This window comes from Amblyomma maculatum, chromosome 11 (genome assembly GCF_055883805.1).
Source record: "Amblyomma maculatum isolate TAMU_Amacu chromosome 11, ASM5588380v1, whole genome shotgun sequence".
Taxonomy (NCBI): domain Eukaryota; kingdom Metazoa; phylum Arthropoda; class Arachnida; order Ixodida; family Ixodidae; genus Amblyomma; species Amblyomma maculatum.
In genome coordinates this window covers 33002927-33019553 of record NC_139354.1, presented here as the reverse complement: position 1 = coordinate 33019553, position 16627 = coordinate 33002927, and the positions used below count along the sequence as shown (strand labels likewise).

General features: G+C 45.8%; 1 protein-coding gene across 1 annotated transcript in view; it reads right to left on the bottom strand.

Moving 5' to 3' along the window:
• Nucleotides 1-11206, bottom strand: part of LOC146173441 (neprilysin-1-like) — a 29898-nt gene extending 18692 nt beyond the window's left edge. Inside the window, exons 1-3 of the mRNA XM_084585195.1 lie at nucleotides 11071-11206; nucleotides 9404-9569; nucleotides 8852-9009 (exon numbers count right to left, since the gene is read on the bottom strand). Of these exons, the coding sequence (XP_084441321.1) occupies nucleotides 8852-9009; nucleotides 9404-9569; nucleotides 11071-11206 (460 nt within the window). The remainder of the gene's footprint in view (nucleotides 1-8851; nucleotides 9010-9403; nucleotides 9570-11070) is intronic.
• Between the last annotated feature and the right edge of the window lie 5421 nt (nucleotides 11207-16627).

Sequence of the window (16627 nt, the reverse complement as noted above, 5' to 3'; positions counted from 1 at the left end):
TGGTCAGCATCTTCAGAGAGGGGCTGGACATAGGGGGTTTTAAGGACGCTGCAGAGCACGAAATGTCGCTCTGGGCCCTGGGTAAACGGCTCATCCAGTCGCTTCTCGCTATGAACTCTTAACGCTTGTCATTTTGCTGATGTACCCTTCTTCTTCATGTAAATATTCTTGTAAATAAGTTTCTCAAAGTGCCATTAAACCTGCTTGTACATATTTCACCAACTTAGAAGATTCAGTCCTTCTTCAACCCCGAGTCTCTGCACGCTACCAAGTGAAGGCCGGGTCGACGTAGCCCCAGCGTCACGACAACTGGTGGCAGCGGTGGGATCTGGATCTACAAGCCACAACATCTGGTGATTGGAGGTGGATCTGAAGCTACAAGCCACAACATCTGGTGATCGGAGGTGGCATCTAAAGCAACAAGCAGGCGCAACAATCGGCCAACAAGAGAGCAGCTCGGAACATCGATCGCATGTGTGGGTGAGTGCTTGGCTTTTCTTCTGATGTGGACCAGGTTCTAGAACAGGGTTAGATTTTAGAACTGGTAAAAAGTGTTGAAACGCCTTTAGGTTTGGTAGTTTGCACTGTTGTTTTGGAAGTAGCCGACACTCGGAGCGATCATGGACCTACAAAAGCTGCAGAAACCGGAACTGTTGCAATTGTGTGAGGAATTGGGAATTGATACAAGTGGTTTGGCACGAAAACCTTTGATTATAAAGGCAATCACAGATTTGGGAACCGATGATGAGGAGCTCAGTGAAGCATGGAACCTCATCGGTCAAAAAAAGGAGCAGCTCAGACAGCAGAAAGAGCGGGAAAAAGAGGAAAAGGAGCGCGAACGTGAGAGGGAAAGAGAGGCAAAGAAGCTAGACATTGAGCTCCGGAAATTAGAACTAGAGTTGAGCAAGAGGTCGGGCGATTGTCCCCAGCTAGCGGTACCTCGTCTCAACAAGGAGGCAGATTTCAAGATGTCAAAGTACATGCAGCCATATGTGATATCAGGGGATATCGGTCTGTATCTGGCTAACTTTGAGCGAACCTGCGAAAAACTGTCCTTCCAGCGAGACACTTGGTCTCAGAGATTATTGACGGTTCTGCCCTGCGAGGCAGCGGAGGTTGTCGCGCGGCTAAGCAAGGAGGACGCGGACAACTACGAGAAGGTCAAAGCTTGCCTTCTGAGAAAGTATAGGCTTAGCGCCGAGGCGTTCAGACAACGTTTTCGGAACGCTACTAAGTCCAGGGACGAGAGTTACCCTGAATTCCTGTACAATTTAAGAGTAAATTTGGGCGAGTGGCTAAAGAGCACAGATTCCTACAGTGATAGGGACGCTGTAGTCGAGCGAATTCTTTTGGAGCAGTTTTATAACTGCCTCCCAGAAAAAGAAAGAAATTGGTTACAGGACCGAGGCGAAATTAAGTCGGCAACTGAAGCTGCCGAACTTATTGAGGAGTATGCTTCGCGCCGACAATTCAGCAACCCAGCAGTGGATAGGCCCCGCAATCCCAAGTTGTGTGTGAATAACCGTCAGGAAAGGCACTTTGCTAGAGTTGGAAACGAAGAAATGAAGGTTTCTTCAGGCAAATTCCCTAGAAAGGACGGCAGTGAGAAAAGTGGGGAAGTGACCAACGCGCAGAACACAAAGAATAAGCTTGAGGCTAGGAAGCCGCTCACATGCTTTAGGTGTAATGAGCAGGGTCACATTGCCGTCAACTGCCGGAAAGAAAAGATTGCTTTCTCGTATGTCAGTGACTGCGATGAAAATATGCAGCTTTTAGAACCCTACCTGCATGACCTAGTAGTCAACGGGAAGCCTTGCAAGGTACTGCGCGATTCGGCCGCAACGATGGATGTTGTCCATCCGGCGTATGTGTCGCCTTCCGACTATACAGGACAGTGTGCGTGGATCCGCCAGGTAGTGGAGGAACAGAGTGTGTGCTTGCCGATCGCGAACGTGGTCATCGAGGGCCCTTTCGGCGAATTAACAACCGAGGCTGCCGTTTCAGGAAAGCTTCCTAAGTGCTATCCGTATTTGTTCTCCAACAAATCGGACATGCTGCTGCGAAAGAGGGGCATCCTTTTCGGAGACAGAGTTGTGCAAGCCTTAACACGTTCAAAGGCGCGAGAACTAGCTACACTGCTCATTCCAGAAAAATCCACAGCGGAGGAAACGGCAGTTAAAACAGTGGTAAATGCGGAAGATAGCAGGTCAGAAAACTTTGAGAGCGAGGCATCTCAGATATGTCAACTTGAAAGTGAGCTTGATGAGACGCGGAATGAGGACGTTCTTGAGAGTAACCTCTTGCCGCCAGTGTCTAGTAATCTCACGAGACTTTTAAGTGGAACCCGAGAGGACTTAGCTATAGAACAAGCCAATGATCCCAAGATACAGGAGATCAGGGAGCGCCACCGCGCCACTAAGACAGCAAACAATATTTCTTTCGAGATGAGAAAGGGAGTGCTGTATCGCTTATTCAAGGATAAGCGCGGAGTAGAGCGGGACCAATTAGTCATTCCCCAAAAGTACCGCGGAGACTTACTGCGACTTTCCCATGGCAGCTCGTGGTCATGTCACCTTGGAATAAGGAAAACAAAGCAGAGGCTGTTGCAAGAATACTATTGGCCTGGATGTTTTAAGGACACGGAAAATTTTGTACGATCATGCGACACGTGCCAGCGGGTTGGAAAGGCGCAAGATAAGTGGAAAGCTCCGATGGTGTTAGTACCAATCATTACCGAGCCGTTTCACCGGTTAGTAATAGATGTAGTTGGGCCACTTCCTGTGACAGAGTCAGGGTACCGTTATATCCTCACTATGTTATGCCCAGCCACAAAGTTTCCAGAGGCTGTTCCGCTGCGCGAGGTGACGTCCGAGAGTGTAGTGGATTCGCTGCTGTCAGTGTTTGCACGAGTTGGATTCCCTTCCGAGGTCCAAAGTGATCAGGGTAGCGTTTTCACGAGTGTCCTCACCACCTCATTTCTCGAGCGATGCGGCATTAAGGTAGTGCATAGCTCGATCCATCATCCGCAGAGCAACAGCGTAGAAAGATGGCACTCTGTTCTCAAACGAGTCCTGAGGGGACTGTGCTATGAAAACAAGCGCGAATGGGATACCTGCCTGCCTGCAGCGCTTTTCGCTTTGCGGTCAGTGCCGCACGAATCCACTGGATTTAGCCCAGCCGAGTTGGTGTACGGAAGGTCACTGCGCTCACCTTTGCGAATGGTGCGCGAAGCCTGGGAGGGGCGCGGAGAAGACCCAACAGTAGTAGAATTTATTCTGAACCTCTTGAATCGCTTACATAACATCAAGGAACTCGTTGAGGCCAGCATGAAGTCAGCCCAGGCTCGTTCCAAGGTGTACTATGATAAGACAGCCCGTCAAAGGACGTTTTGTATCGGGGACCAGGTGATGTTGCTGAGAAGTTCAAGGCAGAATAAGCTCGAAGTACAGTGGGAAGGACCGGCTGAAGTCGTTGCAAAGCTTTCTAACACTAACTACGCAGTGAAAATTCCCGGTAGGCGTAAAGAAGTGCGCATTTATCATTGCAATCTTATGAAGCCTTATGTGCAGAGGGAAGCCGTGGTAAATCTAACGTTAAACCTTCCCGAGGAGATGGGGGACAACTTGATTTGCCTCAGCGGAAAAGGAAGCAACGCTCAGGAGCTTCTCAAAAAGACGGAGCAGAGAGGAGAACTAAAGAAATCCCAGCTGTCCGATCTGGGCGAGATAATAACAGAGTTTGAGGCCTGCTTCGTGGACAGGCCAGGGAGAACTGATTTGACTGAGCACGATATTGAGCTGACTTCAGACGTGCCAGTGCGATCAAGGTGCTACCGATTTTCTCCAAGGCAAAGAGAAATTCTGGATAGGGAAGTAACTCGCATGCTGGAATTGGGAGTAATAAAACCCTCGGAAAGCGATTATGCTTCGCCTATGATCTTAGTAGAAGCTCCAGGTAAAGACCCTAGGCCTGTGGTAGACTACCGAAAGCTAAATTCTCTCACCAGGGATCAAGTGTATCCTATTCCGAATATTGAGGAGAGAGTAGAACAGGTCAGTAGAGCGGCATATGTGACTACGCTGGACCTTACTCGAGGATACTGGCAAGTACCGCTCACTGAACGCGCCAGCCGATACGCGGCTTTCGTCACTCCGACGGGCAGCTACCAGCCAACAATGATGAGTTTCGGGCTCAAAAATGCTCCATTTTGTTTTTCCCGACTCATGGATAGGGTTTTAAAGGGGTGTGAAACATTCGCGGTGCCTTATTTAGACGACATTGCGGTTTTTTCCGACTCATGGGCGGACCATATGGTACATCTAAGAGCTGTACTGAGCCTTTTGCGTCAAGCTGGACTAACCGTAAAGGCCGAGAAATGTTGCCTGGCAAGGGCGACCGTGGACTACTTGGGTCACAATGTAGGTCAAGGTTTCAGGAAACCCAGCGAGATTAAGATTTCTGCGGTAGCAGACTACCCGCGGCCGAGCACGAAGACGGAAATTCGAGCATTCCTGGGTCTGACGGGATACTACAATCACTACATCCCTAACTATTCATCTTTGGCTAGCCCTCTGACCGACGCTCTCCGCAAGACAGAACCGACAAATGTAGTCTGGGACGAACAAAAGGAAGCCTCCTTCGTAAACCTGAAGGCTGTGCTGATTAGCCGTCCGGTATTGCGAGCTCCAGACTATGACCGAGAATTCACGGTCCAGTGTGATGCCAGTGATCGAGGGTTAGGTGCTGTTCTCTGCCAGAGAGATGACGACGGTAATGAGCACCCCGTGCTCTACTTGAGCAGAAAACTGAGTTCTAGAGAGAGGGCTTATTGCGCGTCAGAGAAAGAATGCGCTTGCATTGTATGGGCCATTCAAAAATTGCAGTGCTATCTTGGAGGGGCCAAATTCACCGTAGAGACGGACCATTGTCCCCTGGCTTGGCTGCAAACTGCGACATCGAAGAACAGTCGCCTTCTTAGGTGGAGCTTGATTTTACAGCAGTACAATTTTGAAATAAGATACAAAAAGGGGAAGTTAAATGGGAATGCGGACGCGCTTAGCCGCTCTTTCTAAGCGGTCCGAGATGTTCCTCACCATGTATCCAAATTGATAATCAGGTTTTTTTTTTTTTCGTGCGCTTGTATATGTGTGGCTATGTAAAGCAGCACGTTTGGTTTTCTAGGAATACGTGGGTCCTGAACGTCTTAAGAGTGGGCTTTTCTCGAACAACAATGGCAGTTTTCTTTTGACCTGGTCTCTTCAGACGGGAGCCGAGTGCTTGCTTCGACATGTGGTTGAGTTTCAGACAGCTCGAGCAATTTGGCCTACAACAATCAAGACAACGCGACAAGCAACAGCGAGCTTCAAGCGTTCACGTGCAGGCCATTAAGTCGTCTCTTCATGCAGCAGCTGGGACTGCTGCCCTCCGAGACTCTTCTGGCGGGGGAGGAGGCTGTTACGACCAAGCATCCGCAATTGCGCGCTCTATTGTTCGCCTGTGGGCATGGATAAGTTTTGTGAATATGTGGTGATGGTCCAATGGCTCTAAGTGAGCCTGTTTCCAGGAATCCTGTTTTGTAAGCATGTTTTGCTTTGTGGACAACCTGCAAATGCCAAATTGACCCTGTCAAGAGAACGTCTGGAAAAACACAAAGAAACGTCCCCCTGAGGGAAATAGCAGGAAGTGCTTTCTTTCTTTTGTTCACCCTTCCAGTCGAGAAGTGCTATCCTCCAGTGATGAATGCCTCCTATCCAAAGGAGACGACAGAGTGACATGTCCGCTGACGTGCAGGACAAGAAAGGAGCATGACTCATACGGCCATTAAGTGATTTCCCGGGAATGCAGGAAAGATTTGCAATTGTCGAAAAGGGACCATGTTGGGAGCCCTATGCGGCGCCACGTGCACTCGGGTTTCTGAGAAGTAAAACCCCTTGTCAGAACCAGCCTGTGGTTTCTTTGCTGAAGAATAGAAATGTACCTCCTCTCCTCGCCGTTCCCAAGCTTTTCCCGCCAACAAGTGATCACGCCCAACGAATGAATGCCGGACCAGTCAGTGCTTCAGACCATCAGTGCAGTGATGTGTTCGATTGGATGCCGATACCTGAGGGGCGTGCCCTGGATTTGGTTGGTCAGCATCTTCAGAGAGGGGCTGGACATAGGGGGTTTTAAGGACGCTGCAGAGCACGAAATGTCGCTCTGGGCCCTGGGTAAACGGCTCATCCAGTCGCTTCTCGCTATGAACTCTTAACGCTTGTCATTTTGCTGATGTACCCTTCTTCTTCATGTAAATATTCTTGTAAATAAGTTTCTCAAAGTGCCATTAAACCTGCTTGTACATATTTCACCAACTTAGAAGATTCAGTCCTTCTTCAACCCCGAGTCTCTGCACGCTACCAAGTGAAGGCCGGGTCGACGTAGCCCCAGCGTCACGACATTAACCACAGCTAAACCACAAGTAATTTGTTTTTCAAATTTATTATTTTGCTCCCAGCCTCGTTCTTTTGGCTTTTTGCCTGCCATACAAATGTGGTACAGGCAGAGCCATTACTTCCTATTAATTTACAATGGCCTCAACACGAAAATTAAATCAGCTATTTGTGCCAAGAAAATGAATAGGCCGAACATCTACTCATATTAGCATTTATTAATGAAGGACAATATTTGGGTAAGCACTCAGGGTGTAAATAGTTTTTCACAGAAATAAAAAACTTCTTCATGTCGCTGGAGAGATGCAACGTGCGACCTACCAAGAGCATTGGATTTGCGTTTGAATATATTTGTATTCTTTGTATTCTAATTTTGAGAGTTTTTACGAGCCCCATGCACAAACGGACATAGCATCCGACAAGGAATTGTGTTCAAAAGAAACACAGAAACAGCCATGTTCGTGTGCCAAGATGACACAACGTGTCGCGTAGCCTGAAAAAACATGTAACCAGAACACACTTGGGGACTGCAATAGATTCTTATAGCCATGGCGCTTCATCCCATCGTCTTCTTCGGGGCCTTCATTTGTTTTTGCGCTTTCATTTGTTAACGAATGATTTATGGTATATGCGACATAAATTCCTTCACAAATTCGAGCATAAAAATTACCCGACAATTACAAGACTGCCTAATGTGAAATTTGGCCGCAGATTTTTCTCTGGTAAGAGTAACAGCTCCGGACGTCCCTTCGATTGGGGCCGTGAAGTGCTTACTAAAACAGTACTTCTACTCGGTCCCGACATGCCTTGCTTGAGCAAACACCCAGAGGCTACCTGTGCAACAGCTCTATTGCATTAATCATCTTAACACTTGGATGTCATTGTCGGGGCATAATCCGTCATCCTTCTTGTTGAAACGTGTGGCACTGCCCCAGTCAAGATTAGACATCCAGCGATGGGCCACGTTAACACCACCGGAACACGCGTAAATGTTGAGCGTTTTTCGGCAATGAACTCCTGCTTTGGGGATGTGACTCCTTAATCCTTTTGGCGCCACAGGCAGTTGTAAGCTTTTCTTCGCAAGCGCGCACCACTGGATTACGGCGTCGTCTTCGCTGATGTTCTACTTGGGAGCCTCATTTACTAGCAGCATAGTTGACGAAGCCCTTCAACCAATTCAATTGCTCATTGTTCAGAACAAAAAGCTCAAGATTACATTCGGACTATTGGTGCTTCCTACTCTTCACATGTGCGAAAGTGGTGACAAGTTCGCACTTTTTTTTCATTCTCCGTCATTCCATTTGTTCTCTCTACAGGTTACGAGCGCTGCGCCACAAGTCGACAAACGAAAGGGCGCTTAAAAGTCGCACTTTTTATTAATGAATTCTCCACGGGCTGCACGTTCCTACGCGTAATCGCATGGCCTTGGGTATAAAACTTTGCGGCATCCTAAGGAAGAAGGCGTACCGAGACACGGAAGGTGACAATATTCTGAGCATTAGGCTAAAACCAAGAGGCCTAGCAACGATTTGGAAGCCATGATAACCAATGCAAAGGCACTGGATGTACCCTTTGACACCCTCAGTTATGCAGCCTGTGCAGTTATGCAGCCTAATTGTCTCGGCACAGTCTCGGATAAAAAGGGTGCCGTGCTAGTGTTCTACAAGGTGAGCTCCACCTAGGGCTGAAGGCCCACCTCCGTCAGGTCTAGCAAGTAACACCCTCTACATTGCTTCCCATCGCATAAAAGAACATTCCCAACTATTCAAAAACGTCACCTTGATGCAGCCGGGGGATGATCCGGTAGCCGTAACTGTCAGACTATCGTTTGCATATATTCCGTTTCAAAAAGAACCTATAGGTGTTTAAGCATAACTATGACCAGAATGTCGTGCCGTGGCACCGCTTTTCCTGGCTTAGCATTGCTTTGGTCTGCCGAGTCAAAAACTTCTGATTCGTTGGCTCCAAGTGTCGCCGTTGTCCTGCCAGCTGTTGTTCTCTTCGTCGAGCTTTGCAATACTCTCCGCAAGGCAATCGGAACCAGCCTGGGTTAGCCGCTACACTAACACAAGAAACCAGGCCCAACCTGTTCAGGTGTCAACATCATCCTCGCGTACGCCAATTTAAAATCCAATGAAGGAATGTTAATCTGCGCTGAGGATTTTTGAGTGACAGTATTACTCCAGTCCAAACTCAACCTCAGCGTAATGAAGCTGTCTTTTGTGCTTAATGCGGAGCGCTTGCTGTGCTCAGTATATGAGCAACGTAAGCGGACTTGAATACCCATGAAATGATGATGAAATGATGATGAAATGTTGATACAATGATGATGAAATGATAATAAAATAATGATGAAATTGAAAAATTTTATCAAATTCATGCCTCTCATTTGGGGGCTTTGTTGCATGGGCTGCGAGGGAACTCACCCTTGAGGTCTTGGACGAAGGAAAGGGCAGAGGAGCGGCGGTGAGACCAGGCGCTGCAGATGTAGTCGTAGAAGTTGTTGCACGGGTCCACGCTCTCGAGGATGTGATCCCTCACGTAGGTGGCTGCCGCTCGGCACTCATCCGTGTAGCATTCGTACCTGCACACAGCACCACCCTACTGAAAAACCAAACGTCCTATTGGGCAATAACCTCTAAAAATATTATCAAATCGCATAGACTCTCATACGGTGCATATCATTATCATAAAATATCGTACAGAATTTATGATAATGTGCGAGAAGCTGTGACACCTTATGCAATTATATGTGACTTGTATATGATTTCTTATGTGAATTGGGAGAGATTGCGCGAGAAAATGTGAGGTTATTGCCTCACACATTTTTTTTTTTTTTTTTCAGTAGGGCAGTAATGCTGAAAGAGCTCACTCTCAGCTCCTAACTGAAATTATTCATGTTCATTTTCGAGGCATTTCGAAACCCGTTCTGGGATCATGCGCGAGCCTTCCTGCGCGTGCCGGAGTATAATTCATACCATTCGCGCGATTGTCCGGACAGGTAGAGTCCGTAGATGCTGACAACGAAGAAGAGCACCACAAAAAAGGCGGCCATGACGGTAATGACTATCGCCTGTCGAGAGATTCCGCGAGACTGGCGGACCGCCTCCACGTTGCGCACGTTGCCCAGGAGCTGTAGGATGTCTGCGTAAGGAGACGAAATCGTTCAGCCAGAGTTCAGGGCTTTCATACGTAAGGAGTTGCTCTAGGGAGAGTGTCATCTTTCTATGGACATACATACATACATACATACATACATACATACATACATACATACATACATACATACATACATACATACATACATACATACATACATACATACATACATACATACATACATACATACATACGTACATACGTACATACGTACATACATACATACATACATACATACATACATACATACATACATACATACATACATACATACATACATACATACATACATACATACATACATACATACATACATACATACATACATACATACATACACACACACACACACACACACATACATACATACATACATACATACATACATACATACATACATACATACATACATACATACATACATACATACATACGTACGTACGTACGTACGTACGTACGTACGTACGTACGTACATACATACATACATACATACATACATACATACATACATACATACATACATACATACATACATACATACATACATACATACATACATACATACATACATACATACATACGTACGTACGTACGTACGTACGTACGTACGTACGTACGTACGTACATACATACATACATACATACATACATACATACATACATACATACATACATACATACATACATACATACATACATACATACATACATACATACATACATACATACATACATACATACATACATACATACATACATACATACATACATACATACATACATACATACATATACCCCGCCGGGGTGGCGCAGTGGTTACGGCGCTCGACTACTGTTCCCAAGGACGCGGGATCGAATCCCGGCCTCGGCGGCAGCTTTTCGATGGAGGCGAAAAGCAAGGCGCCCGTGTGCTGTGCGATGTCAGTGCACGTTGAAGAACCCCAGGTTAAATTTTTGGAGTCCTCCACTACGGCGTCTCTCATAGCCTGAATCGCTTTGGGACGTTAAACCCCACGAACCAAACCACAAACTATACATACATGCATACATACATGCACACATACATGCAAACCAGGCGATCGCCGCGAAAGATTAATGATTCTTCTTCGCAGTGAATTCGAATCGCAAGAATCACAAGCGCCGATCGTCACGCAGAGCCAAACGCAGCACAAAATGCGAGAGCCTTGCGATGCGAGCGCCATGCTGCGGAAATGCGCTTCAACACGGTAAACACCTAGTTTTTAGCGCGCCTAACAGAACAGCGCTTGACCCGGACTTGTAGATAAGGATATTGAACGGCCGCGCCGGAGCTAATCACTGGATATGGAAAATAGGAAGCTACAGTTGAGGCAAGCGCTGAAGCGTTCGTGCTATGCTTGCTTGTGACTTACGGGAGTTCTAAATACGGGATATTGCGCAAAACAAACAAAATATAGCCCTGAATGAAAACATCCACGAGCATGCATGAACATTCGGGGCACTCGCCTTCTTTGCCGAGGAAGACCTGCCCCTCGAGAAGGTGGGGGGCGAAGCGGAACACCCTGGCGGCTGCTCCTGGTTGCACGGGACCCACCTCGCCCGGGTGGAACATGGGGCGTCGGCCTCTTTTCGAGCGTCCCATCGCGACGCTCGGCGGTCGTAGCAGCAGCGGACGCCGTCGCTTCGATGGTCTCGGTAGCGACGATGCGTTGCTGAAACGGATTCGGGCTTCTTCTTCCACTTGTCACGTGGCGCGTGCCCGGCACGTGGCAGCCACCGAATTCTATTTTTCTTCACTCAGCACACTAAGAAAATAATTGCAGCGAGTGAAATGACACCTGGAAGTGCATCAACCACTTCCAGGTACCTGCATTGCATATAAGGACGCATCAACTATAGAAAATGGCGGTAGAACAGCAGCTACTAGTCCAGCACACAGCGAACTAAAGGTACATACAGAACATGTTTCAGAATACGCTGACCTGCTTGTGATGGAACTCTAGGCAATCCGCGATGCCATGGAGGCCATAAATAAAATAGATTCCATAACAGAAGCCCACATCTATAGACTCCTTAGCCGCCATAAAACAACTGAAGAAAGTGACGAAGACGCTATGTGTTACCCAGGAAACCCACGCACTCAATGAAAAAACAAAGATACGCATCCAGATACATTGGACACAAGACGATGCTGAGAACGCTGAGCAGAGAAAAGTTGACCACCTCACACACGGAGTTCCAAACACTAATGCGCCCCCCACCAGGCTCCCTTTCGATGCCCGCTCCGCTGTTCCCATCTTAGCATCCTCTTTAAGGAGGAGTACACGTGCCCTCATTCCCCCGTGTACATTCCCCCTCCCTCGTAACTAAACGAGATTGGAGGAGGTTTCCCTTAGAAGGATAAGAGCTAGGGTGGTCCTTACCCCATCGGTAACATGCCGATGGGAATCTCGAGCAGACATCGGACCCCAACCACATGCCCGAAGTGTTCCACACCAGCTGCAGAAGTGGATGTTCGCCACCTGCTATGGACTTGTGCAGGGACAAGGGCATCAAGGACACAGATTTTGCGCGAAGTGGGACTAACCACAACAAGGGAAGAGGACATTTCTAAATGGCTCACCGACAACGCTAAGAGCGGGAGCCTGCTCCGGTTCCTCACGGAAAACCATTTACATCAGTTTCTATAATATGCCTTATGGAAAGCTTGCGTAAAAAAGAAAAAGAAAGAAATGGCAAATGAATGATCTGAAAAGCGTCGAAAGCAGTGGAGAACTTAGCTGTCTTATACACGTTGTTATAAAAGCAATTTTTGCTTTAGTGAAGTCGCGGTTAGTAAGAACGATTGATGTCCAGGCGAGGATTCATCATGTCTATTGCTCTGTTTTCGTACTTTCGAACTTGCTATAGATTCTGGCTTAACGTGTTTCACTTTTTCGTGTACATCTTTTTTTCTGTATACGGGTCTAATTACACGAATTTTGATGAACAGAAGGGTCAGATTAGCTTACTTTTATTATATCACTTAGCCTCAAAGCAATGAAAACTACATCGAATACAAGTCCTTATACCGTCATTGAGACGAGTTTTCTTCAAATATTAGGCATAAAATGTTTTCAGCCGCAGCAGAGCAATACTGAACTCCGGACGCGCGCCTGTTTCAGTTGCAGAAAAATCGCGCTTATCGAACATATGGTGGTGTATCATATTCAACGCTTTGGTCTAACTCAGAAGTGGCGGCCTATCAGCGTTAGTAACAGATGATATAATATTAAAGTTAGTGGTTAGAAAAGTGAATCCTGCAGACGTGCCCAGTCTGGATCCAAACATAGATACAAATTGGCTTGCGCACCCAAGAAAGTTGAGAAAATACTGAGCGATATCACTGCACCTATAGTCGCCTGCGTAGCTGACTGTTGCAGAAACGCTTAACCAGCAGGAATTGTTACTCAAAGGTGTCCTTAGCCCTTAGATATATTTGTAATGCTTGATCACAAAACCAGAACAAGTTCCCTCGGTGTAGGAAGTTTGATGTGACTGACGCGTGTATGTAAGGTGCCTTACCAATTTCATGAAATACTTTCTATTCACTTTGTCTTACTATTTTAGTTCATTCTAATCAAGGGATTGCAGCGTTGCATTTGAAGAGCTATTGACCTAGGAAGTTGAACAAAATAAATCTACAGGCCTGCGAAAGTATGAGGCATCATTTCTTTCGTGGTACGCACGCTTATGGCATTCCTTATTTATATTAGGATGTGCATGTAGCAGCCCCTTAGCACAGCTACAAATTGAATGAAAGCCGAAATGTAAAGTATATATATATATATATATATATATATATATATATACAAGTATTAGACCAACTGACAGAATATAAGCTTTCCCTCGGGCCTGAAACGCAGCAGCATCGGCACCGTACCGGAATTTGCTCTATTACGAAAACCTGTTCACAGACACTGACGGTTGTATGTGGGCTTGCAAACGAAGAAGATCAAACAATCATCATCATCATCATCATCAGCCTGACTATACCCACTGCAGGGCAAAGGCCTCTCTCATATTTCTCCACCTAACAATCAATCTAACTGAAAAAAAAAAAAAAAAGTGTGTCGTTGAATTGGCTTTGCCACACAAGTACCCTTTATGCAACAAAGCCCGCTTTACAATAGCCCCCTCTGGTCTCCCTTGAGGGCCTATAGCAAAAAAAAAAAAAATTGTTCTGGTTTAACTGCGGTTAACCCTAGTTGAATTGCTATAGCAACGGCGGAAGCTTCTTTTGCTTGCTACATTATTCCCCTACCACGCCATATGATTATAAGGTGCTACATTATTGGGGACACTTAAGCTTATCCTTTAAGATATTAATCTTTCTATGGGCGACGACAAGTCCATTTGCCGAAACGTTGGCTCGACTTGCGAACTGAGACCACCCATATACCTTGTTCAGCGCCTCTTTCATACTGTGTAGCCATCTTCTTTCTCTCCTTGTATCGTTGATCATTGCAGGACACTCTGCGCACTTGAGGAGATTCAACACTTTGTTTCGGTGCGTTAACACAAGGTCGTGGCATGAAACCTTTGTTGTCGTTACCGAAATTTGTCTTTTTCCTCTTTTTTTACACAAAACGCACATGGCAGGAATGATTGGTGAAAGAATTTTGCCGAACCATGCAGGCCACTAGAAAGAAGGCAAGACACCGACGCTGTAATTCAAGTCTGCAACAACTAGCCCAAGAAGAGGTGTTAATGGCAAGACTAACAAAAAGCATTATTCTCTTCTTTAATCTCACAAACAACGCAATTTTACAGATTTGTCGCATCGCTAATCTAAGCCGTCGTCAGCTGTGAGTAAGAAAATGATAAAATCATAATTGATTTGTAGTTGATATAGTCAATGTTTTTCCCACATTTAATATTTCTCTTACGATCGGCATTTTAATATCTTGGGACAGAACGCCGGTTTAGAGTATGCCGTCTAATACATTTAGCATCAGATCCTTCACCTCATTGAAATGAAAGCATAATTCTTAAAAAGGAATTCTATTCATTCCCGGTGGATTTAGCAGATTCGTCTGTTGAATGATGTTTTAAAGCCCCACTCCATCTATATGTGACAGAAAAGCCACGCGTTCACACGCGCGTTCTTCTTTGTATTCGTCTATCTGATGTTCATTCTTTTCTCGTGTCTGTCGAGGAGCTGTACTGAAGCACCAATAAACTGATAGCATATCTCATGTGTGTTTGGGGTGGGGAAGTCATCTTTGCTCCTATCCTCACTGCTGTCCTGTTTCCCTATGCATGTAATGCAAGTTCGTTTGCTCCTTTACTTCTTTCAGTTCACTTCTGCTATGTTCACCTCATTCTCCAACGGGTTGCTCTGCTAGAACTTTTTATAAGTGAGCAATAACCAGTAATATGTATTTGATTTCCATCTCGCTAGTTACCCGGCATAAACTTAATTCATATAAACTACGTTACCATATTTTCCGAGAAAGCTAAACCAGACAGTCATATGCAAGAATTTGTCGCAGGAAATGCGTATCGCAAAATAGTTTGCCTTAGTAACTCACTGGTTAGGGCGCTCAACTTCTCATTCCGAATCGACGTTAAACCTCCTAGTACTCAATAATGTAGCACCTTACACTGATAGGACGTGATAAAGGAATAATGTAGCAGGCAAAAGACGCTTCCACCGTTGCTATCGCAATTCAACTAGGGTTAACCAGAGATAAACCACAACATTTTTTTAATTAAGTCATATGGAAGCTAGAATTCCTTTTGTTGGGTTTCATGACTGACTCCATTTTTTTACTTCAAATTTCAGTAATTGCGGGATGCACACCTGCGCATGCCGCACGCAACTCCTCATCCGCATCCTCTTTCCCGCACCCGCACTTTCTTTACTCGACCTTGAAATAGTGCGCCTGCAATTTTACATATAATAATTACAGCACATTCATAACCTATAAGGTTATTTGAAACACCCCCTGATAGATATCAAGCGTCGTTGGACGCCTCGGGATCCAAGGGTTCTAGAAGACTGGTTACCTGTCGCACTCTTCAGCTTCAAATAATCTACCTGCACAAACACGTATCCGTTACCGCGGTCACGTCAAATCCTCAAAATCGGAGCTTAGGTTCCCCCTGCCTTCCTCCTCTCAAACAGTTACTGCGGAATGTTCTGGTACTGGAATTCTCTTGCCTGCGCCCTCTCCTGACTCTTCCTTCATTTTCACCCGTCTTTCTTTTTGTGCACTTTGTCCAGCTTTCCCAGCCTCATCAAAGAGAAGTACGACAGCTAGGAGGTTCATTCGGCCATTGTTGATATACACTAGGCATTTCATGGACTGAGAGGAGACGAGGAAGCCAGGTTCCATATTAAAAATAATAAAATAATAAATGTATACCGAATTTGCACTATAATGAGTCACAAGGGATAAACTAGAGAACAGATACGAGGTTCGGAAGACTCTTCTAAAGCGGTCCACACCGGTTGACCTCAAGATGGGAACTCCAGCTCTTTCACAATAGTGCAATCTGTTTCGACTCTTTGCGTGACTGGTCCCCATTCACTTCAGACGTTGTGACTAACGCACAGCCTCACGTGTTGGGACAAGAAAATTACCACTACTATATTCGATTTCATCGGAGAAAATTAACCATCGAGGGAAAAAATTACGAGGGACTTAAGCGACTGAAGTAGTGAAAAGCGAAAGCCTGAGTGCCGCAATCTGCTATGCAGCTGGCACTAATTAGGAAGTAAATAATTAGTTAGTCGTTAATTACTTAACTGTGTTATATGTTATTAATCTGATAATTAATGAATTAATTAGTTGTTATTTCGTATAATTAGTGAATGATTGAATTCATTATTTAAACAATTAGGCAATGATTAATACGTCATTGATTAGTAATTCATCATTTATTGGCATACGGCCATATAGGGCACGTATTCGCGCATACTGTGGTCGTGCCCTGTGATTGGTCGATACCTCTATGACGTCATCCCGCCTCGGCCAATTAGAGCCGCCGCAAAAGCGGGACACATTTTGTCCACGAC